Source organism: Ochotona princeps, chromosome 29 (genome assembly GCF_030435755.1).
Source record: "Ochotona princeps isolate mOchPri1 chromosome 29, mOchPri1.hap1, whole genome shotgun sequence".
NCBI lineage: Eukaryota > Metazoa > Chordata > Mammalia > Lagomorpha > Ochotonidae > Ochotona > Ochotona princeps.
Window position 1 is genome coordinate 1,430,673 of NC_080860.1, and position 27,442 is coordinate 1,458,114.

Genomic DNA, 27,442 nt, shown 5'->3' on the forward strand with positions numbered 1-27,442 from the left:
CCAGCTCCCTGCCTGTGGCCTGGGAAAGCAGAAGAGGACGGACCAAAGCCTAGGGCCCCTGCACCCTCATGAGAGACCCAAAAGAAGCTCCCGGCTCCTGGCTTCAGGTGGACTCAGCTCTGGCCGTTGTGGTCACTTGGGGAGTGAACCAGTGGACAGAAGATCTTTCTCTCCGTCTCTCGCTTGGTCTGTAAATCTATTTTTCAGTGCCCAGAGTAAAGGTTAGCGCTGTCACAGTGGGGGCCAGGCCAGTGCCCAGAGTGGAGCCCAGCGCTATTTCAGTGGGGGCCAGGCCAGTGCCCAGAGCGAAGGCCAGCGCTGTCACAGTGGGGGCCAGGCCAGTGCCCAGAGCGAAGGCCAGCGCTGTCACAGTGGGGGCCAGGCCAGTGCCCAGAGTGGAGCCCAGCGCTATTTCAGTGGGGGCCAGGCCAGTGCCCAGAGCGAAGGCCAGCGCTGTCACAGTGGGGGCCAGGCCAGTGCCCAGAGTGGAGCCCCGCCCTGTAACAATGCAGATAATCACACTGCTCTTGAACACCCACACATGCCCTGGCTGGACTGGGCAGAGCTTGGTCAGCATGCTGGACACAGAAGCCATCCGTTCCTCCTGTGGTCCTTGCGTTCTGCTGGGGGTTGGCACAGCTGTGGTTTTTCCAGACTCCTCGGGCTCGAAGCTCGCTGGCGCCCTCTGCTGGGACCAGGCAGAGCTGCCGGCTTCTCCAGACCCTCCGGGCTATAAACATCCTGAGGACAGACCTCCTCCGCAGGCTCACAGTGTCTGGGCAGAGGAACCCCACCCTGCTGCCAGCTCTGGCACACAGGGTCCCTCAAGGCCATCTCAGAGGCACACTAGCAGGACAACCGGGAGCTGCTTCTCTCCTGCTCCTGTGAGCTCCCCTCCTCCCTGTCATCAATCACTGTGCCATTGTTTTACAAACAGAATCAATAACATGGGGCACTTTACATCACCATCATTTAAGACTTGAAAAAAGCCAGAGGCCTCTTGGAAAAAAATGCCTTGGTGTTCGATTTGGCCTCATAAATGTAAATTGGTTTGGCCACTTTCTGGAGAAATCGTATTTTAAATTTTTAAACAAATAAAGAGCACAGAATTACTGTGAGCATGTTAAAGAGACCCAGGGCGTGAGCCTCCTGGGACATCAGGAAAGCAGCTGGCCACGCAGCAGCACGGGTCACGCAGCAGCACGGGCCACGCAGCAGCACGGGCCACGGAGCAGCAGGGTCATGGAGCAGCACGGGCCACGGAGCGGCACAGGCCACGGAGCAGCAAGGGCCACAGAGCAGCAAGGGCCACGGAGCGGCACAGGCCACGGAGCAGCACGGCCCACATGGTGGTATGGGCCATAGCATAGTCCATAGCTGTCCCAGAGAACAAAGACCATGTGTCTTGGGCCTGACTTGGAGTTACCTGGACCGGAAGTCCATGCACAGATGTGAGCACACAGGCTGCCGGTGCTTGGAGCCCTTGGTGTGTGCTAATGAGGGTGGACACCCCTATCTCTGCCACAGCCCAGGGAGCAGCTTGCCTTCTATGCCCACTCCCCTGGCAGGCAAACCGAGGTGAAGAGCAGAGCTAGCCATTTGTCCAGGGGCTCTAGCCTGGCACACAGGCTCCTGGGCATGACCTGGCCTGGCACACAGGTGCCCAGGCTGCACACAGGCTCCTGGGCATGACCTGGCCTGGCACACAGGCTCCTGGGCATGACCTGGCCTGGCACACAGGTGCCCGGGCTGGACATAGGTTCCTGGGCATGACCTGGCCTGGGTGCCCAGGCTGCACACAGGCTCCTGGGCACAGCCTGGCCTGGCACACAGGTGCCAGGGCTGGCCACAGGTTCCTGGGCATGACCACACGACAGTTTGTGAGCAGTGTCAGATCCTGGGTCGGTGGGAGGTACGGGGCTGCACTGTCCCTCCTTCTGTCCTGTGTCTGCTCCAGGATCCCATGGCTGAGGAGACCTGCGCTTGCCCCCAGCCCCATGGCAGGTCCTGTCTCGGGGTGTCTGTCCCCACCAAGTGCAGCCCCCCGAGCCTCGAGTGTTCTCCAGCTCCTGTCTTCCAGCCTGCCAGGCCTTCCCTGATGGGGCGAGAGCTCAGAGAGCCATGGTGAGAACTGCAAGTGCTCCCACACTCTGAGTACAGGCCGTGTGCGGGTGGCAGACTGATTAACTTTTCAATAATTAATGTTCCTAAGTAATTAACCCATCGCCCTGCAAACATTCCCACTGTGTCAGAGCACCTTCGCGGGAGCCGCAGACCAGCTGGCAGGGCGAAGGCAGGGCGAGGTTACCCACAGAGCAGAGCGGGACACAGGCAGGGAGATGGTGGAAAACTTAAGGACATGATGTCCCATGTATCTTCAGAAACAAAGTTCTCTGGTCCCTGCCGAAGCAGGTCCCCCTGGGGTTCTCAGAGCCTGCTGATGCCCTGCTGAGTGCGGGGAAGCTGCCCATGGCCCCAAGCAGAGCCGTACCATCCATCACCGACGGAATGACGGGGCTCCGATAGCGTCGTGCAACGCAGCTGCGCATACTCAGCTCCCCCATCTGAGCTTGCATTTAGCAGTCCTTGGGCCCAGGGAGTAACCACAGGATGTCGCTGGTGCAAGGGCCAGACACCCCAACAGCTTCTCCCTTCAAGTTCCCTCATCCTAGAGGATGCGAAAGACGATCTTCCTGCTGGCTATGTCTGCTTGTGAGGCTGTCTGTGGTGTTATCTGGGGCCCCTGGGGGTCCCGGCTGCAACGGAAAGGCCCCCTCGGGGGCGTGGGCAATGGGTGGGTGAGGGAGGACATGCACAGAGCTGTGGACAAGACGCAGGGGAGCTGCGCCCAGAAGCTGGTCCATGCCAGGGGCGTTACTACCCCCAGGGAGTCCAGGGACAGGAAGGACACAGCTGGCAGAGCCCCAGTAGGGCAGAGGGGCAGGCCCTGCCCAACACCAGCACCCACGACGCCCTGACCAACACCAGCACCCACGCCGCCCTGACCAACACCACCACCCACGCCGCCCTGACCAACACCACCACCCACGCCGCCCTGACCAACACCAGCACCCACGCCGCCCTGACCAACACCAGCACCCACGCCGCCCTGACCAACACCACCACCCACGCCGCCATGCCCAACACCACCACCCACGCCGCCCTGACCAACACCACCACCCACGCCGCCCTGACCAACACCACCACCCACGCCGCCCTGACCAACACCACCACCCACGCCGCCCTGACCAACACCAGCACCCACGCCACCATGCCCAACACCAGCACCCACGCCGCCCTGACCAACACCAGCACCCACGCCGCCCTGCCCAACACCAGCACCCACGCCGCCCTGCCCAACACCAGCACCCACGCCGCCATGCCCAACACCAGCACCCACGCCTCCCTGACCAACACCAGCACCCACGCCTCCCTGACCAACACCAGCACCCACGCCGCCCTGACCAACACCAGCACCCACGCCGCCCTGACCAACACCAGCACCCACGCCGCCCTGACCAACACCACCACCCACGCCGCCCTGACCAACACCAGCACCCACGCCTCCCTGACCAATACCAGCACCCACGCCGCCCTGCCCAACACCAGCACCCACGCTGCCCTGCCCAACACCAGCACCCACGCCGCCATGCCCAACACCAGCAGCTACACTGCCCTGACCAACACCTCAGCCAGGGTGACAACAGCGGCAGGCATGCGTCCCCCCGCATGCTGAAAGCCCAAACTCCCAGTGTCCGCAGCTGGGAGGCTGTGGGGCGTGAGCTCCAGCCTGGGCAGGTGTCTGCAGTGCTGGTCTCACTGCCTCCTGGGCGGTTCATGCCAGGACTCAGCAGGCCTGTCTGGGGCTCCGCCTTTCCTTGCACCTGCCACAGTGAGGGGTTTCTGCCTCTCCTGACCTACATTAATGGAGACCCATGGTGGCAGCAGAGCCACAGACCAACCACAGCCAACCCACCCCACCTCTTGGACCTGTGGGTCACATGGCCATTTCCTGCAGGTGTGTTCAGGTCACAGGGGACCTGTGCTCTGGGGGTCTGCACAGGCCCAGTGCCAGGCTCAGCCTTAGGCTCATTCCACTCCCAGCTCTCGCTCCGCAGTCAAGGCACAGAGGTGATCCGAGCCCATCCTGCTGGGGCCAGCATGCGGTCTACACTGGGACTGGAGGCGTTCCTTCTCCCAGTGAAGATTAGCTGAACTCCGAGACGTCTGCCTGCCCTGGTGTTGTGGCTGTGCCATGGCTCTGAGCAGACCTGGGGTGCCTTGGCCCTCCATTTGGAGCCTAACAACCAGCACAGTGTGGCTTCCTCTTCAGCTTCCTTTCTCCTGTTTTCTAGCCAAGCTCACCTTGCAGCCCACCGAGAGCCCGGGGGAGCCTGGCACGTGGGCACAGCAGGCTCACCTTGCAGCCCACTGAGAACCTGGGGAGCCTGGCACGTGGGCACAGCAGGCTCACCTTGCAGCCCACCAAGGGCCCAGGAAGCCTCATGCTGGTAAGTTCACTCCCATGAGGACAAATAGGGCTGTGGAAGACATGTGCCCCTGTGTCAGGTGGGGCAGCATGGAGCTGAATGTGTCCCCAGGGGGCTGCACAGAGCAGCGCTGTTGGAGCTGAGGTCGCGTGGCAGCAACACGAGTGATGCTCTCGGCCCAAGGTCACTGGGAGTCCCAGCATGGCCAGCCTCATCCTGACCAACACGCCTTGTGGCCCAGTGCTCCCTCATAACCAGGAAAAGAACAGAGCTTGGACAGAGACAGAAAAGCCAGCAGCCACACACTTGGTGTGTGGACCAGGAGAGCCCCTGGAGCTGAGCCGGCCCAGATGGCATTGGGGAAGGGCAGCACTGGAAGGCCACACCCTGAGACAATGACAGCCACTGTACTGCAAAGAAGCCATCTGGCGCCTGGGGTAGCCATGCGCACGCCGTCTTACCATGGCCAAGGGGACGATGCCGGCCAGGTCCTTCTGGCTGACGAAGACCTCCGAGATGGTGGTGTCCGAGGGAGGTCTGCGTGGGTACTCCACCTGCCACGTGATGGGCTGGCTGCCGGACAGGCTGCTGAAGCTGGCGACCTCAAAGTTCATTTGCACAACCTCCTCGAAGGGACTGCTCCTGGAAGGGAAGGAACGCGGCTTAGGACGGCTCTGGTCCAAGGCCTCGTCCTGCACTCTCCCTGGAGCAGCCCCCAGGACATGCAGATGGAGAGGACGTCTCCCGGGGGCCACCCGGGGCTTGGCAGCTGTGACAGAGCAGCCCCACATATGAGACCCTGGTGGGAGACTTCTGCTGAGTCCATGGCTACACCTGGGAAGGAGCCCAGGGAACAGGCCTGGGGGAGAGCACCCCGGGCAGCAGGGGCACTGCGGACAGCCCGTTGTCCATGGCTACACCCGGGAAGGAGCCCAGGGAACAGGCCTGGGGGAGAGCACCCCAGGGAGCAGGGCACTGCGGACAGCCCAGAACGCCCTTTGTCGGCAGTGATGGAATTCAAGTCCACAACGGGAAGCTAGCTGACGACTTGTCTACCAGCACTCGGGTGGCAGCTGCTGGACATGCGCTACCGCACTTCCCCCGCGACAGCTGTGGGCAGACGGTGTCACAAGGCCCAACAGTCTCCAGGCCAGCCTGTATGTGCTGTGGGCCTGCAGACAACACCTCGCTGCAGCATGCCTGCTGTCTGCACGGCCTGCAGGCTGAGGAGGGCAGCCGGGGGCCAGCGTTGTAACGAGAGCACTGTTTACATTCTGCCTCCTCTGCTTCAGCTCCAACTCCCTGCCAATGCACCTAGGAAACAGCAGGTATGACCTGAGCATGCAGGGCCCTGCCACCGTCTGGGACACAAGATGGTAGCCCTGGCTCCCAGCCTGGCCTTGGGCCAGCCCTGCTGGATGTGGTCATCTGGGGAGTGAGCCAACAGATGCGCTCTCTTTCTGCCAGTCTGCCAGGAAGCAGCTGCAGATGTCAGCTGCCAGCTTTGGTCCATCCATGCCAGACACACCCCTGCAAGGCCAGGCCAGGAGCTCCCCGAGAAAGGCCACAGGAGTGAAGAGGGGGGTTCACTGAGGTCAGGGTACAGCTCATCGTTGTCTCCACCAGACACGCCACGCTGCACCTTGTGTCAGCAGGTGGAGACCAAGTGGAGGAGAAATCCGACTGCAACCACAACCAGTGCCATCCACGGTGTCCGGGAAGACTGGAACTGTTACTGAGCATTTGTGTGGAAGAGACCAGGAGCTCCCACGGGCTGCAGGGACCAGGAGCTCCCACAGGCAGTGCTGCAGGGACCAGGAGCTCCCACGGGCAGTGCTGCAGGGACCAGGAGCTCCCACGGGCAGTGCTGCAGGGACCAGGAGCTCCCACGGGCAGTGCTGCAGGGACCAGGAGCTCCCACGGGCAGTGCTGCAGGGACCAGGAGCTCCCACGGGCTGCAGGGACCAGGAGCTCCCACGGGCTGCAGGGACCAGGAGCTCCCACGGGCAGTGCTGCAGGGACTAGGAGCTCCCACGGGCTGCAGGGACCAGGAGCTCCCACGGGCTGCAGGGACCAGGAGCTCCCATGGGCTGCAGGGACCAGGAGCTCCCACGGGCAGTGCTTCAGGGACCAGGAGCTCCCTCGGGCTGCAGGGACCAGGAGCTCCCACGGGCTACAGGGACCAGGAGCTCCCATGGGCTGCAGGGACCAGGAGCTCCCACGGGCTGCAGGGACCAGGAGCTCCCACGGGCAGTGCTGCAGGGACCAGGAGCTCCCACGGGCTGCAGGGACCAGGAGCTCCCACAGGCTGTGCTGTAGGGGACCAGGAGCTCCCACAGGCAGTGCTGCAGGTAACACGGGAGGAATCTGACCACTCACACAGAGTGCTCCATAACTCACACAATACATCAAGGGTGTAGATTTATTACAGAAACTCTTCAAGAGGATTTTCAAAATTGGCTGGAAGAAGCTCTTAGTTGAAAGCAAATAAATTCCTCCAATAGTCTCAAAACGATTTGGACTACTAGCAACTCAATTTACCAAATTTCTTAGCTATGGGACTCTATCTGTGAAGAAAATTGATTGTGGGGTATGCTGAAAAGCCAGGGGGCTTCCTCTTTCCCACCACGGGGCCTACGGGACTTGGGCTCCAAACCATGACTGTGAGTGACAGCCGCACGTCTGCAGAGAGCCCACTAACAAAATGAAGAGGTCAGCTGTATGGCGCAGAGCTGCCCCGTGGCACAGAGCTGCCCCGTGGCGCAGAGCTGCCCCGTGGCACAGAGCTGCCCCGTGGCACAGAGCTGCCTGGCCCGGGCGCTGCTGGACTCATTCCCCTCATGTGTGTTTCATGAGGCCAGTTACACATCTGCCCCCTCCGGGGAGGTATTGGAAGCCCCCCACTGACCCCTGTCCTAAACACTGCCTAGCGCTCCCGGGGGCTCTCTGTGCTGATGACGAAGTGTTGGTTTGGGCTCAAACTGCAAGCTACGGAAAACACATGGATTGAGCTGACTGGCCAAGAAAATGGAATTGACTCGATGCTTCAGAATTACCAAGAAAGGTGGAAAAGACACAAAGACAGGAAGAAAATAACCACAATGCTTGAACCCCAGACGAAACCGGCTCTGGGGACGACGCTGCCCCGGCACTGCGACCGAGACCTGGCCACTGAGTGCTGAGCGAGGACGTCTGACCACCTGAGGTCAGCTGGGACAGAAGGAGGGTGTCCCCTCGGCCACTGCTGCTCTGGGCAGGTCACAGGCCCACAGGCTGGCAGGGGTGGGGAGGCAAGGAGCCTTGTGGCAAGGATTACCCCAATGTCAGGTGTGCTCAGATTCTGCTGAGTTTGGGTCCGGCAATCAACCACACAGCACACTCTTTCTGTCCTGTCTCCAGAGTCTAAAACCTTGGAAGAGCAGGCGGACGTGCGGGAGGGTGGAGAGAGTCAGCTACTGCAACTCAGAGGGATGCTCATGCAGCCGGGGGCTGCGACGCTGCTGGCAGGAAGCCCATCTCCCCATCCTACACGCAGAGGCTGTCACCCCAGCTCTGTTTAACATTCACCTGGGAGACTTGAGAAGAACCACCCCCACCTGGCTGTCCTCCATGCACAGAATCTGACCTCCAGAGGCCACATTCAGATGTCAATATTTATAAAGCTAAAGTGATTCTCTTTCAAATATATTTCTCTGCTTATTGGAAAATTAAAGTAACTGCGAGGGGGGGACACACACACACACACACACACCCGACATGTGGCCTCTTCCGGGTCACCTATCAGTGTCCTTGTACTTGTTTGCCTCAGCTCATCATTGCTGTGATCACCTGCCACCCACGGCCCGTCCATTCACAAGGCCAGCCTGCCAAGTGGGGCATGATGAGCCACTCTCAGCTGCCCACGCGACACACGTCTTGTTTGTATGCATCCAGGAGTCCACCAAACGTGGGCTCCGTGACAGCAAGGACATGTTTCTTCCCGGCTCCTGACTCAGCACGCCTCTCTGCACTGACCCGAAGGGGATGATCAGGCAGTGTTTGCTGAATGAATAACGCATGTGTGATGGTTGCAGGAGCCACGTGCGCTGCCCGGCATACGCCCCTCTCCTCCCCGAATCAGGTTAATATTAATTTCTGCTCAGGAGGGAGGAGGAATGCCTGCCTCGCTGCAAAGGAAGGCAGGGGCAGCCTTCGGAACTATCAGGCCTTCCAGAGACACTGAGCCGGTTCCAAGGGAACGGAGGCTTGCCGGGCTGCTGGAGGCCTTCCAGGAGGGACACGCTCCGAGGTCCACCACTGAACTTCAGCGCTTCCAAAGCGCCACAGGGACAACGGTGGATGTTCTCCAGGCTGGCTATTGAATTTTATGCCTGCTAAGCTCTGCTAAATGCATAATGAAGAGGCAGAATTGACTATGCAAAAGTGTAATTTACAGTTAACGTTTGTAATTGGTGTGCCGGGGGTCTCTGCGGTGCCACCAGCTGCCAAGACGAGGAGGCCCTGGAGACGGTGTGGGGAAGGTCTCACCCGGGACTGTCTACACACCCTCTGGCCAGCTCACACACCCGCACCCACCAGGCACAGCACGGTTCCAGACCCATGTGGGGGACAGGAGTGACACAGCGCGTCCTCGTTTGCCTGGTGCCTGCGGTCAGCCCCGCTGCTTGGCTTCAGACATGGCGGGCGGTGGTCGAGTGTAGAGACATGGCCGGTCTGCGGGCTCCACTGGGACCAACAGTGACTCTTGGCGTCTTGTTTGGTTTGGTTTAGATTTACTTATTTCTTTGAAAGGCAGAGTTACGGAGAGACAGGCAGACAGGAAGAGAGGGAGAGAGAACTTCCGTGTGTAGGTCCACTCCCCCAAAGGCCGCACCACGCGGGGCAGGGCCACATCGAAGCAAGAGGCAGGAAGTCGTTTCAGGTCTTCCTGAGGGTGGGGGCCCGAGCATTCGGGTCATCTGCCACCTTCCCAGGCACGTAGCACAACCAGGACCAAAGTGGGGCAGTGGGGACACACTGGATGCTGGCATTGCAAACGCACTCCACAAGAATTTACTCTGGAAGAATTTCTTCCAAAAAGTTCTCCCATTTGGGCCCCTGCCCGGCTGTGCAAATGACTTGGTGACCAATGGATCTGCCAGCCCACAGCTCCTCCCTCCTGCTGGCCGCTGGTGGCCCGTGGCCCAGCGTGGTTCATCGAGGCTTGTCACAGCCCCTCCCTCCCGTGGCCACTGGTGGCCCGTGGCCCAGCGTGGTTCATCGAGGCTTGTCACAGCCCCTCCCTCCCGTGGCCACTGGTGGCCCGTGGCCCAGCGTGGTTCATCGAGGCTTGTCACAGCCCCTCCCTCCCGTGGCCACTGGTGGCCCGTGGCCCAGCGTGGTTCATCGAGGCTTGTCACAGCCCCTCCCTCCCGCTGGCCGCTGGTGGCCCGTGGCCCAGCGTGGTTCATCGAGGCTTGTCACAGCCCCTCCCTCCCGTGGCCGCTGGTGGCCCGTGGCCCAGCGTGGTTCATCAAGGCTTGTCACAGCCCCTCCCTCCCGCTGGCCGCTGGTGGCCCGTGGCCCAGCGTGGTTCATCGAGGCTTGTCACAGCCCCTCCCTCCTGCTGGCCGCTGGTGGCCCGTGGCCCAGCGTGGTTCATCGAGGCTTGTCACAGCCCCTCCCTCCCGTGGCCCAGCGTGGTTCATCGAGGCTTGTTTCATTTGTTTTGGTGAAGCTTCTGACACTACTGCTCTGTGGCACCCGCACTAGGGAGAATTTCTGTATTTTTTTCATATAACATACATAACATAACATGTTATACATAACATCATATCGTCTTAAATTAAGGCAAACATGTGGTATTTAACCTTTTCGGATTGGCTCATTTCCCTTAGCATTATGGTTTCCAGTTTGGCCCATTTGGCCACAAAGAACTGCATTTTGTTTTTTTTAATAGCTGAGTAGTATTCCATGGAGTAGATGAACCATAGCTTTCTTATCCAATCCTCTGTTGATGGGCATTTTGGCTGCTTCCATGTTTTTGCAATTACTGATTGTGCTGCTATGAGCATAGGAGTGCATGTTGGTTTCTCATAAAACCAGTGTTCTGGATATGTTCCTAGGAGTGAATTTCTGTAGTTTTTAATGAGAGGAACAGTTTCCATGAAGAGATCGCATCCCTGTACCAGAAGCAGCGGGAGCAAGTCAGCTGTCCCATGCAGAGGTCTCCTGTGCCTGCCCAGGACTCCGAGGCTGTGGGCAGCCTCACCCGCTGGCACCCTGGCGCGGTCCTGTTTTCTGGAAGCTGCCCATACTGCTAACAGTCAGGGAATAGCCCAGGGCTGGCAGGACTGAATTCCAGAAAGGGCAGGAGATCGGAGGCCATCAACAAGAAGATGCTGTGAGACTGGGGCCAAGGGACGAGTGTGGGGGCGATGACCCTGGAGCGGCGTGGCTGGCAGAGCTGGCTCCAGTCAGGCCCCAGTGGGAGCCGAGCCACAGCACGATGGGCATGTTCTGAGGCGCCCCTGGTGGGAGAGAGAGTGAGAAAGATCCGACTTCTTCCTGCCAGTCCTCGCAGCCACCCCCAGGCTGCCCTCCGGCCAAACACGGCCAGCTTGTGTTGAAGGCTGCGCTGTTTTCCTGTGAGCCCAGGGCCTCCCACACCTCACACTGGACATGCCCGAGTGTGGATCCACCTGACCTGGCCACTGCCTGGGCACCTCTGCAGCCTCGGGGAGGCTTGGACTGAGCAAGCAGGCGCGCTCAGTTCTGAGCTGTGCGCTCTGGGCTTCCGCGTGCTAGCCACACGGCACACTTCACATTGCAGCCCTGTGGGAAGAAGCCCACCACGCCCTGCAGGCCACTTTAGCCTCTTGTCTGTGAGCCAGGCAGACACTATGAGCCGGTGCTGTCCCCTGTCCAGCTTGGCCAGTCCGGGGAGAAGGGCCGTGCACGGACAATGCATGTAGGTAATGCCATCCTACTCCAGACTGTGGGGGAGCCTCTGCGCCCCACCTTCCCTTCTCCCACAGTGGGGCCCTGCAGCCAAGACAGGGAGCCTGGGCGTTTTGCAGATGCTGAGCCCTGAAGTCCTAACTATTTAGCAGATGCTGTCCAGGGGGACCCCCAATTTAGACAAAGCCATTCGTGGGTGTCTTGGCACCTGCCGGTATGGAATAGACGCTGAGATGAGCTGCATCCTCTGAGAAATCAGTTATGGCTGCAATTCCATGCAGAGTAAACTCCATTTAGGAGGAGTCCCGGGCTGAAGGCCATGGGGAACGGGTTAATGCTGTAGTCACACTGCAAATGGAAAAACATCAACCTATTGAAAACTCGCTGCAATCCCCGAGCCATCGGTGTTCCAAGGCTGTCGCAACAGTCCTTCTGCCGACACCTCCTGCCACACAGGCGTGGCCTGCACTCTGCCAGGCTGGGGGTCCGGCACCTGAGGAGCCCGACAGGGAGATGTTCACAAGAACGAGCGAGGTGAGGAGCCGAAGGGCACTAGAGGTGCTGTGTGCCAGGGGACGACGGTGACCGGAAGCATGCAAGGGCCAGCGAGAACCTCTCGGCTCTCTAGCCTGTCAGAGTGGACACAGGCTGCAGCTTCCTGGGACACTGCCAGTGAGGAGGCAGGCGGGAAGACGGCCAGCAACCCCAGAGGTCAGAACTGCGACACTGTGTCTGGAGACCGTGCTCCTGGGTGCACCACCTTGGACACACACACGCTACGCACAGGTGCACACTCCGTGCTCAGATGGCCACACTGCAGAAGCCCTCCCGAGGAGCAGAGAAACGCAGCGTGCCTGTCCACAACCGGGGTGTCCTGATCAGGACACGGCACTGAACCCTGCCCTGTGTTCCACGTCATGTAGGAGAGCACAGTGGCAACCAGGCAGGCACGCATCTCAGGACATGGCCAGGAGTGCCCTGTGTCAAGCCCAGCCATGCCACTGTGAGGGGCATCTTCACAGACGCCCCCCCGGCATCTCATCTCCAGGGAAGCAGCTTCCTACTGAGTTCTAATCGATGCAGACCACCGCCTGCACTGTGGGTCTCTCCTCCCAGGAAGGCACGTCAGTGGGTCTCTTGCTTGGAATGTAATGGCAGAGGCCGGAGACAGCAGGAACGGCGGGGAGCCACCCAGAAGCACTCGCCATCCTGGACATCAAATGCTCCTTGCAGGCCTGGACGGCACTGCAGGCCCGGTGCTGCTGTAGGTCAGCCATCCCATCGCTGTGGTCCCTCAGCTCAGATGCACTCGCGAGCAGCAAGGGACACCATCTGCTGGCACTTTGCCATACACCCCTACGTGCCTGGCGCCTGACTTGACAGGGATCCACCTGCCCTGGGGTCAGCCAGGACCCAGCCTCCACAGCTTCTCCTCCACCCGCCTCACTGGAGGACGCTGCCCACAGCTGGAGCTCACCTCTTTCCCTGAGCTGTGACGGGGTTGTCTTTCCCCAGATTCAGTCATCTCTCACTCACAGGAAAGCTGAAACCCAACGAAGGTGTCTCAGAGAGCAACCCCCACCCAAGGACCAGGTAGGTCTGGAGCCGGGCCATGAACCATTCCCTCCCACCATCCACTCAGGCTTGTGAAACTTAGCCAGAGCAACCGAGGTACAGAGACACTTGGGGACACGCCTTCCTGTAGGCCACCACTGACCACTGTGGCTGAGGCCCATGGAACCCACGACCACCACAGGGACACGCCTTCCCGTACGTAGTCCATTGCTGACCGCTGTGGCCGAGGCCCACACTCATGCCTGCCACAGGGGCATGCCTTCCTGTAGGCCACTGCTGACCGCCGTGGCCGAGGCCCACGCCCATGCCTGCCACAGGGGCATGCCTTCCTGTAGGCCACTGCTGACCGCCGTGGCCGAGGCCCACGCCCATGCCTGCCACAGGGGCATGCCTTCCTGTAGGCCACTGCTGACCGCCGTGGCCGAGGCCCACGCCCATGCCTGCCACAGGGGCATGCCTTCCTGTAGGCCACTGCAGACCGCCGTGGCCGAGGCCCACGCCCATGCCTGCCACAGGGGCATGCCTTCCTGTAGGCCACTGCTGACTGCTGTGGCCGAGGCCCACGCCCATGCCTGCCACAGGGGCATGCCTTCCTGTAGGCCACTGCTGACCGCCGTGGCCGAGGCCCACGCCCATGCCTGCCACAGGGACAGGCCTCTGTGGATGCTGCTGGCTGGTGGCCACAGGAGTAATTGCCTAGGCCCCATCCTCCTCTGTGGAGACAGCTGAAGAGCCAGAACTCACGCTGGGGTGTCAGCTCCATTTTTCCCACTTCCTACACCTCTGTACGCTGATGGGGAGCGGGAGGCCCTGCGAGAGGCTTCTGGGGGCAGCAACACCCAGCGCAGTGAGGGGACGGCCCTGGACATGAGGACGGCGCAGACAAGCAGAGAGACATGCATACTGCGCCTGCTCTGTGGGCTTCGGGAACGAGGCATCTCCTTCTTGCTACAGCTGGGCCTCTTGTGGCCTCTCTGCCACACACAGAAGGGAAAAGAACCGCGGAAGACACAGAAGAAAAGCCCCACACGGAAGCGGCTCAATTTGCTTATGTAATAGTGGAAAAATACAGGCCCAAAGCCTGCCTGTCCCCCCGCAGCTGCTAATCGCTTTACCCAAAACAGAGCCGGCTCCTAGCAAAGTAGGTCACAGGTTGCTAAATATATCTGTAAAATATACTTCATGTATTTATAGAAGCACAATGTATTAGTATAAATAGATACTATATATTACACAGAAGCATGCATCGGACATTTATTACGGACATTGCAAAAGCGTATTTGGCTACTGAGATTATTCGACATTTCCGACATGAAGAGGATATTATAAAATGTAGCACTGGCACACAGTCACAGAAAGGTGAAATACTGCATAAAACAAGAGGGGGGAGATTGCATTTTCCTCCAGTCCCTGGCCCATAAGGCTCATTCCTCTCCCAGGATGGACTGTGCACGTCCCATAATTTCCCTTCTCTCGGATGGTGGCAAAACGTGCCCCATGAAACATACCCCAACAGAGCTGGTTCCTTCACCGTGTCTTCTATCCACTGCCCACACAACATCTCCAGAACCTTGCCTACCTCTTGAAACTGAAATTCTGTTCCCCTGTGCCCATGGCGCCCCAGGGCCTCTCCCGGCCTGGCACCACGCTCTGTTTCCTGTCCTGGACTGTGCCCCCTGTGCCCATGGCTCCCCAGCGCCTCCCCTGGCCTGGCAGCCCCGCTCTGTTTCCTGTCCTGGGATGTTTCCTCTATACACCTGCTATGAGTGGATCCTTTGCTTCCCTGATGTGGCATCAGGGCCTCAACGTTCACTCATGTTGCTCAAAACCTTCCTTTTTTAGGCCCCAAATAATAGCAGCCCAAATCTGTCTACGCTTCACTTTGCAATATTAAAGAACTTTCCAGATCGGCAGACACAGCTCCAATTAGTTTCAGATACCACGGTAATATTCCAGTGAATGGAGGAGGCAGCATTTATCTGACTAGTGGCCTCCAGTCTGCTACACACAACAGCACGGCGAACGTCTGTGTGTTGGTGTACACACCCTGCAAGATGCCTCTGGTGGCGGCTGTGACGAGAACTGGTCACTTCAAAGATAGGGAAGAGGGCTGTGGGCCTCACTGGGCACCTGTCCCAGAGCTCTCCAGGATGGTGCCAAGCCTGGGGCTCCCTGTCCCACGGACGGGGAAGAGGGCTGCCGCCCTCGCCGTGTGTCTGCTGGGCTTCCATCCTGGGACTGACCATGCTAGGAGCTCGGAGCCTCAGGGCCTTGCTGTGTATCAGTTGCACCAGCTCTCGGGATTGTAGACTACACACTTGTGTGGTTAGCAGTACTAAGATCCCTGGATGAGGGTCCCAACGGAGCCGTGGGGAGGGAGCTCCCGGGCTGGCGGCGTCCACCTGAGCCTGGCAGCAGCTTCCCTCCCTGACGCGCCGAGCCCCCTCATCTCCCTCCTCCCCTGTTCACATCCTCAGAATTGGCAGGTCACAAGCATTGGTGGAAGCCACAGGTTCTAGGCCAGGGGCTGCCTGCCACCCTAGGGACAAAGTTGCCCATTACAAATGGGTGCAGGGGAGGGCGTGCTATACTATGCATTTGGCTTTTTCTGTTTTCTCTTTTCAAACAACTCACAGTGCTATTTCCATCTTGCAGATGGCGACCTGGGGCCTGCAGAGGCTGAGCTGTCTGTCCCTGTCCCACAGCCAGTGTGTCTGGGGGCTGGAACGTGCACCTGCCGAGCCTCTCCTCTCTGCTCGGTCTGGCGCCTGCCCGGAGCCTTCTCGGCGGCCCCCAGCACAGCCCAGCTGACTGGATTCCTGCAGCCCAGTGCACCATGACTGAGCCGTCCTGACTTCCTCTGGGTCAGCCCGAAACAGCCTTATCTCCCCAGCTTGGAGGCAGAGACTGCGCCTCCTCCTCCACATGCTGCTCAGGCACGCAGGGAGGAGTTGCCAGAGTGTCATTTTCCAGGTGGCTTTGACATGCAAGGCTCACACCATGGGAAGAGCATGGCCACAGGCACAGGGGCCTGTCCCTGCCTTCAGCTGCACTGAACTGGAGCCTCCATGGATACGTAGCTTCCAGAAGCACCTGGGTACAAGAGACGTGTGCGCAGGAGGGGCGGGGCAGTAAGTGAGGCCAGTCGTACCTTCTTGCCCGTGTGCTGTCCCGCAGCAGTAAGCTCAGGGAAACGTGCAGGAAAATGCTGACAGGGCAGCAGAAGCTCTGCCTGGGAGACATGAGGGCAGCCGTGACCTCAGTGTGGCCTGTCCAGTAGGCACTGAGGCCTGGTGAAGGGTCTGCCCTCCTGTGTGCGGGCAGCGGCCAGCAGCAACACGGCAGCTCAGCTGCTAGTGTGCAGGTGCTGGGAGTGCAGGCACCCTCGGCTAGCCATCAGGCTGCTGCTGTGACAGTGGTGGCCAGCGTCTCTGTGTCTTCTGCCCATCCCTCATCACAGCTGGAAACCCAAGAATGCCACCCCCAGGTGAGCAGAGCCACAGACAGAGCTCTCCAAGGGGGAGGCTCTGGGGGGATGAGCCAGCACAAGGGTGATGGCGGAGAGGGAGAAGGGCTGGGTTGCGAGTGGGTGGCCAGGGCTCTTGGCGACTGAAGGAAGCGCGGGTGGCCTGGGTGGCGACGTGGGATGAGGCGCGGGTGGCCTGGTGGGGATGTGGAAGGTGGCGCGGGTGGCCTGGGCAGGGACGTGGGAGGAGGCGCGGGTGGCCTGGGCAGGGACGTGGCTGTGACCATCATGGCCATGCACCTGTGACCCAGGCCGTGAGCGGCAGGTGGCGAGATGCCATCTGACAGCCACATCCCACACCTGGGCATGCAGACGGCAGGGCTCCCAGGCGATGGCACGTGGGCCAGTTCAGGTCTGGAGGCAGGGAGGCGGGCCCGTTATTTTCCTGGCTTCAAGGCGTGACCCATATTTTAACTTCCAGTGCATCCTCTGCACACAAAAGAGGATTCCGATGAAAGCTCTGGCGGGCACTCAGCAGAGGGAGGGGGCCTTTCAGGATCGCTCCGCTCTGTCGGCACGAGGCAAGCGGGCCCCAGGCCAAGAACATAATTGCCTTTACTTCTATGGCTGCTGTCTATTTATGGAGGATGAGGCTGGGCTTTCATATTTAGTCGTGACATAACATTTCCTGTTGAGACATTTATTTAACTTGGAGGAAAGAGCAGTTGACCTTAATATACAATCCAAGCTAAGTAACAACAGCGCTCCTGGCCAGTGTCGCAGGGCTCGGGCAGGGCCGACACCAGGGCCGTGAGGCTGGGAGGCCGGCACCTGGCTCGCTGCAGGTGAGGAGGGTATTCCAGGGGGCGGAAGCAGCCCCAGGGGAATGTGCCCAGCGTGTGGGGACAGGGTGGGCCACCCTGGCCTCCTTGGGGGTCCACAGCAGGGTGGCGCTGGTTCGAGGAGGCACTGCCACCCACATGGGAGTGGAGTCCCCTACTCTCCGCCATTGCAAGCTGAGTTGTGGCCACAGCCTCAGGGCCTCAGAAGGGCTCACCTGCTTTTCCTGGACCCACGGGAAAAGAGGCAGTGAGATGGTGTTAAGAGTTCAGAGAGTGAGGGTCTGGGCACCGGGAGAGGGGCCTGGTGCAGGCTCCACCAGGGGCCTGTGACACAGAGGGACGGAGGCTAAACAGCTGCACTGACAGAAACACCGAGGCCAGGCCAGGGAGGACAGACGAGCAGACGGCAAGGAGGGACAGGCTTCACGCTTTCTGTAAACTGGAGAGGGACAGCAGGTGCAGCTGAGCACTTCCAGTCAGCAGAGGCACTCACTGACTCTCCCTATGAGAGGGGGAAAGCCAGCCCCGCCCACAGGAGCTCACAGGTCCCCTGGGGGGAAAGCCAGCCACACACACACACACACACACACACAGGTGCTCACAGGTCCCCTGGGGGGAAAGCCAGCCACACACACACACACAGGTGCTCACAGGTCCCCTGGAGGGAAAGCCAGCCACACACACACACACACACACACACACAGGTGCTCACAGGTCCCCTGGGGGGAAAGCCAGCCACACACACACACACACACAGGTGCTCACAGGTCCCCTGGGGGGAAAGCCAGCCACACACACACACACACACAGGTGCTCACAGGTCCCCTGGGGGGAAAGCCAGCCACACACACACACACACACAGGTGCTCACAGGTCCCCTGGGGGGAAAGCCAGCCACACACACACACACACAGGTGCTCACAGGTCCCATGGGGGGAAAGCCAGCACTCCTTTGCCCTCCAAGTGGACTTCAGGGCCTGTCTGTGCCTCTGTCTGCACACAGCCGTAGGAAAGCGGGGACAGTGGAGGCCCGTGGGACCCTCCGTGGGACCCTGTTGAGAAGCGGCTCCAGGAACGAGAGTGAGGAAGGCCTCTCCCCCACAGTGTGCTCCTGCCCAGTGAGTCCTTGGAAGTGTTTCGTGCTGTCCTTGAAGACAGGCGGACATCTGTGCTCTGTCTAGTCCATCAAGGGCGGACAGCACTCCATCTATCCCCTGTTGCAGTAACTCTAAGTTGTCTTGTTAGCTTCTTTGTACTCTGTTCTTAGGTATGACCTAATTCTGAGTTACGTTTGAACTATTGTTTCATGAAATGTATAAAACCCTGGAAATAAACTTTGTCAGTTGCCCAAAGAGAGCCCTGTTCCCCATTTCTTTAGGTCGCGTCGCCTCCCCACGAAGCCGCAAGGTAAACTTGCCGCCCTCCTTTGATCGGACATGACATTTCACAGGCAGTCTGATTATCATTATTGATTACCATTTCTGACATGTGAGTTGTGACTCCACTGTTGTTTGAACAGACCCCGTCCCAGCACCAGGGTTCTGGTCCCACAGCCCTCATGCCAGAACGCACAGGGAAGTGTCGTGGGGGGAGTGGGCACCGGGTGGGAGGTGTGTTGTTTGTTTCACGAGAGAATGAAGCGTGCATGCACAGCCCAGGTCAGTGCCTGAGCCGGGACACGTGACGCTGAGTGGAAGACGCCAAGGCCACAGGTACTGCAGCTGGCTCTGCAGGCTGTTCCCCATCTGCCTGCCTCGGGGCCCCCAGGAAGGATGGACGACCCTGGAGCAACAGGCTGGGGGCCTGGTCCTGGCAGCAGGCTGTGGGGAGAATGGCCTGCTGCCCACCTGTGTGGGCCTCACTTCCTCAATGTCAGTTACCGCTAAGAGAAGAGCCCAGGGGGTCTGCAGGCTGTGGGACGCAGGGCTTCCTCACGCTTCTCAAGTACAACTGACCTCCCCTCCTGCGGCACACATGGCAGGTGGGGCAGTTCAGGGTTGGAAACTCAGCCAGCAGTTCCAAGCTAATGAACCTGTGGACGGATCCTCCGATGAAGTAAGATGAACTCCCTAAGAGGGGCTCACAAGTGAGCCTCCCCGCAAGACGACAGGACATCAGTGTCTGTGTGACAAGAGGAGGCCACAGCTCTCCCACTTGACTACCGAGAAGGGGACAAAGATCTGAGAGACGGGGCATCTCACGGAGCAGGCACAGAGGGAGGGGGCTGCTGTGCACAGAGAAGACTCAGCTCCTGGCAACAGAGCTGTGCTCACACCATCCACGACCCCGTGGCTGAGGTGGACACAGCAAGATTCCAGCCTTGAATGAGACAACCTTACAGAGGAAGAGCCCGCCTGCATCTCCCACACGGAGTTCATGGCCCAGAAGCGAGCAGGAGCTGCTGTGAGAGCCGCCCAGTCCCTGGAATCTTCTGCTTTGTCAGTCAGGATGAGCCACGACAGGAGGCAGCATTTACCCTACCACAAGCACGCTTTGCTTGCTTCACATTTGAAATCACTTCTCGTCCCTGCAAAATCTGAGAATATCCTTATTTTATAGGTGAGAATTCTAAGTTTTTCCAGGATTGGGCACGTCAGAAGGATACAGCCTGGCCAGCAGACGGCGGCTGCTGTGCAAACGCAAAAACCTGGGGACTATATCCCCAACCTGAGGAGCAAACAGAAACTGGCTTGAGGCGAGAGTCGCCTTAAGTATTCAAGTGTGTCTGGGTGCCCTGCTGACTGCAGCGCCACGGACAGAGACCGGCCATGCTAAGCCCTCACCTCCCATCAGTGGCCTCCCAGCAGTGACCTGGAAGCCACGGGCTGTGGGTGGACCTGCGTGTTCCCCTCCTCCGAGGGCTGGCTCTGGCTTTGTTCAACATTCAGACGGAACACGGTTCCACCGGCCCCGTCTTCCATCAGGCTCCTCCGCCAGAGGTGACCAAGGAGGCAGGAAGACGTCACGCCCGATCCTTGCAGCTGGGCTGTGGCCGTGTGTGTTCTGCCCAGTAGATGGTGACATGCCTGACTGTGAGTCCTGAGTCGCAAAGGAAGAGGCGGATTCCTTGGGTCCATCCCTACAGGTACAAGTTCAGGGTGCTGGTGAGTCACAAGGCGGTGTGTTGATCATAGCAACTTCTGGGGGTGCCGGAGCAATGAGGTGGTCCCAGGGGCCTCTGCACAAGGGTGTGGCCATAGGGACTCAAACAGAGGCACAGAAGGGCAAGTGAGGCCCACCTGTAATGCCGGGTTCGCCATCTCCGACCCGGCCCTCCCAATCCTGCGTTTCTGGGCAGCGGCGTGCCTGAGTGAGGAATAGAGTGTCCTCGGCCCAGAGAGTCGGTGAGCAATGGAAGTGACTTGCTTTTATCCTTAGCTCAAGCTTCGGTGCTTCTTCCCAAGGTGGAAAATTAAAGGCATGATGGATGAGGTGTCTTTGCCGTTTAGCTGGCCTAGTTTACACAGCACTGGTGAGAAAAATACTGCATTTGAGAGGGAACAAGCCCAGAATAATAAGGGCCACTTATGAAGAATTAACGTGACGCAGGATTTGGGAAGAGTTCTCAGGTTAGCTAGGGGAGGGAGGCTTGCGGGGCACCCTGCCAGCCTGGAGCTGAGCGTGAGCGAGAGGCCTTGGGCACCAATCGAAGGCTGTTACAGTCATCCCTGCATGTGAAGGGCGGCCCCTTGCCATGGCTTTGGCTTCCATGCACGCAGGTGTTGCAATGCTTTCTTCTGAACAACAACGAACCCTCAACCATGCGGCCCACATGGAGGGTTTAGGTGCCTCTTCAGAACTTCTGGTGCCAATCGACACGGGAATGGAGGGGACAGAGAAAAGGGGAGATGCCAGTTGGTGCCCAGGGTTTGAGGAAGACAGCATGGCAGGTAGGATGTAGCTCCATGGGGGTGTTCATTTGACACAGTGGACAAGGCAGTCGTGGGTTCAAGTCCCGCCTCTGCTCCCAGATCCAGCTTCCCACCCACCTGTGCCAGGGGGACAGCAGGGACCGGCTCAAGTGCCCAGGCCCTGCCATCCACACGGGAGCTGCTGCCCAGTCCCTGCCACCCACACGGGAGATGCGCATTGAGCTCCCGGCTCCTGCTTTGGTCTCGCCCAGCCCCCGCTACTGCAGACCTCTGGGGATGGGGGATTCCTCTGCTTTTCAAATAAACAATTCAGAAAATCCAGCAAAGTGGCAGCCCCCGGCCGTGTGTGGGCCCACCCCAGCAGCCCACCTGCTGCCTGTGGCCTCCGGGCCTCCAGGGCTCCTCCCAGACAGCCCCCAGTCAGCTTCCTATGCACCTGCCAGTGAGATCATGCCCGCACCCCACCTAACACCCTTCAGTGGCTTCTCAGCAGTTTTAGGGAAAGGAGAACTTCCGCGGCTCTCCCCCCGCAGCCCTGGGCGTTCCTTTGCCGGGGCCAAGCTGGTCACACCAGCGAGGGCTGCCTGGCCGGTCCTGAGAAGAACGGCAAGAGCCCGGCCTTCCCTGGCTCTGCGGTCCCCCTCCACCCCTCAACACGGCAGGAAAAGGCCCCACCGCCCGGCAGCTGAACCCTAGCCTATACCGTCCTGTTGTGGAGCCCCACAGCCCTCCCACAGCACTTACGGAACACAGACGAATGTTCCTGGACACACGTGTTTCCTTACTGACACCTTCTCCAAAGGACTGGGAGTCCAGGAGCTTGGGCCCACCCCCTGCTAACCTTGAGCTCCCAGGGCTCCCCGCGCACTCACTCACCAGCGAACACCATCACAGCGCTCGGACGCTCCCGCTGACGCTGGTCAGGCCACGACGGCAGCAGGGTCTTCCGAAGCAAGTATTTGCTTGTCCACAGTGCCTGGTGCACTGGGCCTAGAGACTGCTTCCTAAACCTCTTACTAGCCAGGTGACATTGTGGTTCTACAGGAAAGTAGGGCCCGAGGGCGGCGAGTTTCTGCCAGGAAAACATCAGGGCCTTCGACAGAACGCTTTCCTTTGTGGCAACTTTGGAACATGCCCAGAACACATGTCCACAACCCCCTGCAGGAGCCCTCAGGAAACACGCTGCCAGTGTGCGTCAAGAGCCCGGGACAACGGCACTTCCTGACTTGGAGAAGTCGTCTCAAGCAGGAGACGCTGGGGAGGGAGTTCATCTCCCCGCGCCGGGCAAGGGCAGAACTGGAAAGCCACACAAACATCACAAGTGTGTACGGCTGTCTACACCGGGTGAAGTCACGTGGCGGAGCATCAGGACGCCGCAGACATGGCCCCACACGGAGCAAAGCAGCAGCTGTGACAGCACTCCCACGCGATGGCTGTCACCGGAGCTCGTCGGCACCAGGGAAACGTGCCCCCACACTGGCAGGTGAGTGGGCAGGCTGGCACAAGGCTTCCTTGGGTGCTAGGGGATTCAGAGTGTGCACTGCTGTCCTAACCGGAATCTCAGCACAGCACGTCCAGGACAGTGCCTCCCGCCCGCTTCTCAGGCCTTCCGGCTCCTGCGCTGACAGTCGGCACCTGCTCTCCCAGATCGCCGCTCACTGAGGACTAACGTTCACAAGCAAGCCTTCGTAAGCAGGCAGCCTCAGCTAGTCTACGGAGGGCAGAGCCCCCAGCCCAGGCAGCGCAGGCACATGTGAGTGGGCCCCACAGCTGGCCCTGAGCAGCCCCGAAGCCCAGCTCCAGGTCCCTGCCCTGCTGTGGCTCAGTGGAGCGCCCCCGACCTCCGTGATGGGGTGCAGGGTGGTGTCATGGCTCGGAGAGCGGTTGTGACTGTAATCCCAGCGAGGCCCGATGGGCAAGAGGATCAGGTACAGGTGCAGGCAGTGTCGCTTACCTGTTGTGTGTGGCCCGGGCCAGGCGCTGGCACGTCACAGTGGTGGAGGTGTGCTTGCCCCCGGAGCCCACCTCCTGCTTGACGTCCCAGTGCTGCGGCTCGCTGCTCTGGGCGCTCAGGATCTTCACTCCCTTCTTCACCTTGGCTCTGTGGGGATGAGAAGAGCATGGGTCAGAGACTAGGCCTTCTGAGGGTGCGCCAGCCCCTGTGGGGTCACTCGCAGGTGCGCCAGCCCGTGGGGTCACTCGCAGGTGCGCCAGCCCGCGGGGTCACTCGCAGGTGCGCCAGCCCCTGTGGGGTCACTCGCAGGTGCGCCAGCCCCTGTGGGGTCACTCGCAGGTGCGCCAGCCCCTGTGGGGTCACTCGCAGGTGCGCCAGCCCCTGTGGGGTCACTCGCAGGTGCGCCAGCCCCTGTGGGGTCACTCGCAGGTGCGCCAGCCCGTGGGGTCACTCGCAGGTGCGCCAGCCCCGTGGGGTCACTCGCAGGTGCGCCAGCCCCTGTGGGGTCACTCGCAGGTGCGCCAGCCCCGTGGGGTCACTCGCAGGTGCGCCAGCCCCTGTGGGGTCACTCGCAGGTGCGCCAGCCCGTGGGGTCACTCGCAGGTGCGCCAGCCCCGTGGGGTCACTCGCAGGTGCGCCAGCCCGTGGGGTCACTCGCAGGTGCGCCAGCCCCGTGGGGTCACTCACAGGTGCGCCAGCCCTGTGGGGCTCCCAAGGGGCTGCCAGCCCAGGTGAATATTCTCCCACGTTTTCCACGTCAGTGACACACATTTCTAAGTGTGCCAGACGGTGCCGAGCTGACCCCGGGGGACCTGCCGTAGACGAGGGGCCCACAGAACCATGTCCAGTTCCGAGGGGAATGACAGGGGTGCTCGACATCACAGCCTGCCGCCTCCCCACCAAGAGCTGGGCAGCAAAGTGGAGCAGGGTGCCCAGGCCTGAACGTGCCATTCTCACTCGTCATTTCTTAGAGGGACATCTGGCAAGGTGTGGCGATGTCTTTGGTGGCGCCTCGGTGGAGGGTACTGTCACTTGGTGGGTGGACAGGAGGGATGCAGGACAGGCCAGCCCGCGCGACTGCACATTCAACTTCCCATGCAGGCTGGCGACAGACCCCTACCCAGGGTCCTGGACTGAGTTCTGGGTTACTCCTCAGCTGTGCAACCTCGGGGGCTCACTGTGCCCCTGTGTGAAGGGGGTGACAGGGTGGCCACCACCACAAAACTGCTGATTGCAGAACTCCACACAAGGCTGCATGGATGACACGAGGCTGTGAGCATCCTGCGTGGACGGCACGAGGCCGTGAGGGGGCTGCGTGGACGGCACGAGGCCGTGAGCGGGCTGCGTGGACGGCACGAGGCCGTGAGGGGGCTGCATGGACGGCACGAGGCCGTGAGGGGGCTGCGTGGACGGCACGAGGCCGTGAGCGGGCTGCGTGGACGGCACGAGGCCGTGAGCGGGCTGCGTGGACGGCACTTCGGCCACTAGCAGCGTAAGCAGGGGTGTCCCCGGACATGAGTCGCATGGTCAGCAGTCCTTCCACCGAGTGAGGCTCTGGTGTACGTCCAGCCACACTCCTCCCACTACTGACGTCCCACCCCCCCCACTACTGACGGCTCGCGGAGTGACAGCAGGAGGCCCCCCAAGAATGCAGCCCTGCCCTGGGACCAGGTGCTAAGCCGATGAAGGCAGTACAGCTGTGGTTCTTGCTGCCAGTTTCCCCAGGTCACTGTGGTCACCACGGCCCTCTAGGCTGACTGGGTGCTCTTTGGGGACCAGATTTGGGCCAAGGGTCCCCCTGGATTCCCCAGGTGCAGCCAAGGTATCGGGTTCCCTACACACACCCCGTGACATTACTCCTTTGACAGTATTTGTTTAAGTAAAATACCCTCCCCCTTCTGTTACTTTCGAGAAGCTATTTTACAAACAGCTATCTTCGCAACATGGAAATAAACCTGTTTCCCAAACACACACCGAGATGGGCTCGCTGGCGGGACAGACGTAGATGTGTTCAGGGATCTTCAACAGGAGCAAGCCCGCCCTGTCTCACCCCCATGACACGGGTCAAAGCCACAGACCTTCCGTCCTCAATGCAGCTTTGTGTAGGATTTCTCCAGTGGTAGGAGGCAAGAGCCAGCGACAAGGCCTGCAGGGTACACTGGGAGTGCCCGTTCCTGGGGTCCCCAGCTGGGTTCCACTCCAGTCTCCGGCCAGCAGCCCTGTGGCCTGCCAGCCCACCCCAGCAGTGGCTTCCTGACCTCTGCTCTCAGGGCTGAGCTGCTGCTCTTGGGGCCGACCTCTGAAAACCACAACGCTCGAGAACCGCTTCTCCTCCGGCTCCAGTGGAGTCTGGCCAACTGTCTGTGAGGGCAAGTGGGAGAACTTCTAACGCGTGACCATTTCGTAGCCCCCACACCCAACAAACGACAATTTACTATAAGAACAACGTCTAACTACCTCAAAGAAAGTCCTGTATGTGGTGGGGAACAGCACGGTCCGGCCAAGCTGTGTACACACCAACGGCTTTGTCCCGTCTGTGTTATTCTGTCCACAAGACCCTCCCCATCACGACTGATGCCAGAGACGCACAGCCATTCGTCCTACGGAAGAGCCACAGGCTGGGTCTGATTTTCAACCTCTGTGGAGTCTACTCCGCACCTGCCCTGTGTTCACTGTTGGATCTGGGGATGTGGTCGGGGCGGGGCACAGCCAGGCCAGGGCGTGCTCAGTGTTCGCCGTCGCACCGCGGTGCCCTGCGTCCAGATGGCATCAGCATGTGCTCCAATACCTCGGTCTAAACTATTCATGAGATGCATGCCCAGTGGGCAGCACGCGCCTGCCTGGACACTCCTTTGGAATGGTTGAGAGCCCAGGCACGACTCTGGAAATAATCAAAAAGCACCGTGAACTTTGAGCCCTGAGATGAAGTCCCACAGGGTAGCTGCCGCTTCATGGAGCCACTCCCGAGCTAGGACATCTGTCCATCAGATCTGAACACAAAGGGCTCCGACGGAGGGCACCTGCAGGGGCCCCATTCTGTTGTCTGGGCAGGTGCTCCCAGTCCTGGGGCGTCTGGCCATGTCTAGACACAGTTTTTGGTAGTCTGGGCCAGAAGTCATTTTGGCATTTAGTGGGAAGAGGCTGGGGTGCTAAGCATCCCACAAGCAACAAGACAGCATCCACCTTCCAGGGCTCTGGCCCCAGGTGTTGCTCAAAGCTGGTTCTGAGGCTGCGAAAGCCTGCACCAATGTCAAGTGCACAGAGCAGCACAGGTCTGCAAGGCAGACCCACTTGACTCACGGGAAGCACTTTGACATACCCCTGGCACACTCTGGCACTGGCTGCCCTGAGGCCAATGCCGCCATCCCAACCATGGCAAGCACTTCTGTGATCTCAGTGTGTCGGAGTGTGCCCTGGCGCAGTGTTCATTCACCCATGGGAGAGTGAGCAAACAGGAGGCCAGCTCCTGTTCCTTGCCACAGAGACCGGGAGGACAGCGTCCCTTCGTGTCAGGAAGACTGACAGTCTGCCGATGGGGAGGCAGAATGGAATGTTCCAGATCTACTCCACCAGGCAAGGAAGGAGCCTAGACTCAGGGTTGTGCCATGCTGTGTGAATGTCCAGGAAAGACAATAGCAGACAACAGTTCCTGTCCGCAGGTCAACACCAGTCAGGCTCCCTGCCAAGGGTTTCCCGTGTGTCATTCTTTCGAGACCTCCTGACACCTGCAGCGAGTAGGTTCCATCCTCCTCCCACCGTGTGAACAGGTGACACTAAAGAAACAGAATGGCGGAGAGGAGTTCACGCTCATGTAGAGCGGGAGTGGTCGCCGCGGCTGACATTTGGCATCCGGCTCCAAGTAAGGGCAACTCGCCTACACTGCCCACCAGGAAAGGGACTGCAGTCAACGGGCAAGGCTGGCTTCACTCTATGGAGACACGGGCGGTACTCTCCTGTCGTGGGAGGGAAATCAAGAGGGGTGACTAGTGCCTATGAAAATGCACACACACACACACACACACACACACACACACACACAGCCAACCTGACAGGCTGACTGCTCTTTCGACACGAGCCACTGGCGCAAAGGAAGCTATAAATAATAAAACCAAACTGGCCACAAGAGCCCACCCGTCTGTGTGTAATGGCTCCATAAGCACCTTCAAGAGTCCACGGCCTCCCTGAGTGCTGCTGCACAACCAGGCCCTATGGGGCCGCAGCAGGAAGAAGAGGGCTTCCGGGCAGCTGGTCCATCAATATTTGATAAGGCTGACCCACTAACACGCCCTGCAGGGCCTGTGTCT

General features: G+C 59.9%; 1 protein-coding gene across 1 annotated transcript in view; it reads right to left on the reverse strand.

The window, feature by feature from the left end:
• The window catches only part of TMEM132C (transmembrane protein 132C), a 125,008-nt gene that overhangs the window by 14,317 nt on the left and 83,249 nt on the right, over positions 1-27,442 (reverse strand). The window contains exons 3-4 of the mRNA XM_058656632.1: positions 23,139-23,285; positions 4,952-5,132 (exon numbers count right to left, since the gene is read on the reverse strand). Of these exons, the coding sequence (XP_058512615.1) occupies positions 4,952-5,132; positions 23,139-23,285 (328 nt within the window). The remainder of the gene's footprint in view (positions 1-4,951; positions 5,133-23,138; positions 23,286-27,442) is intronic.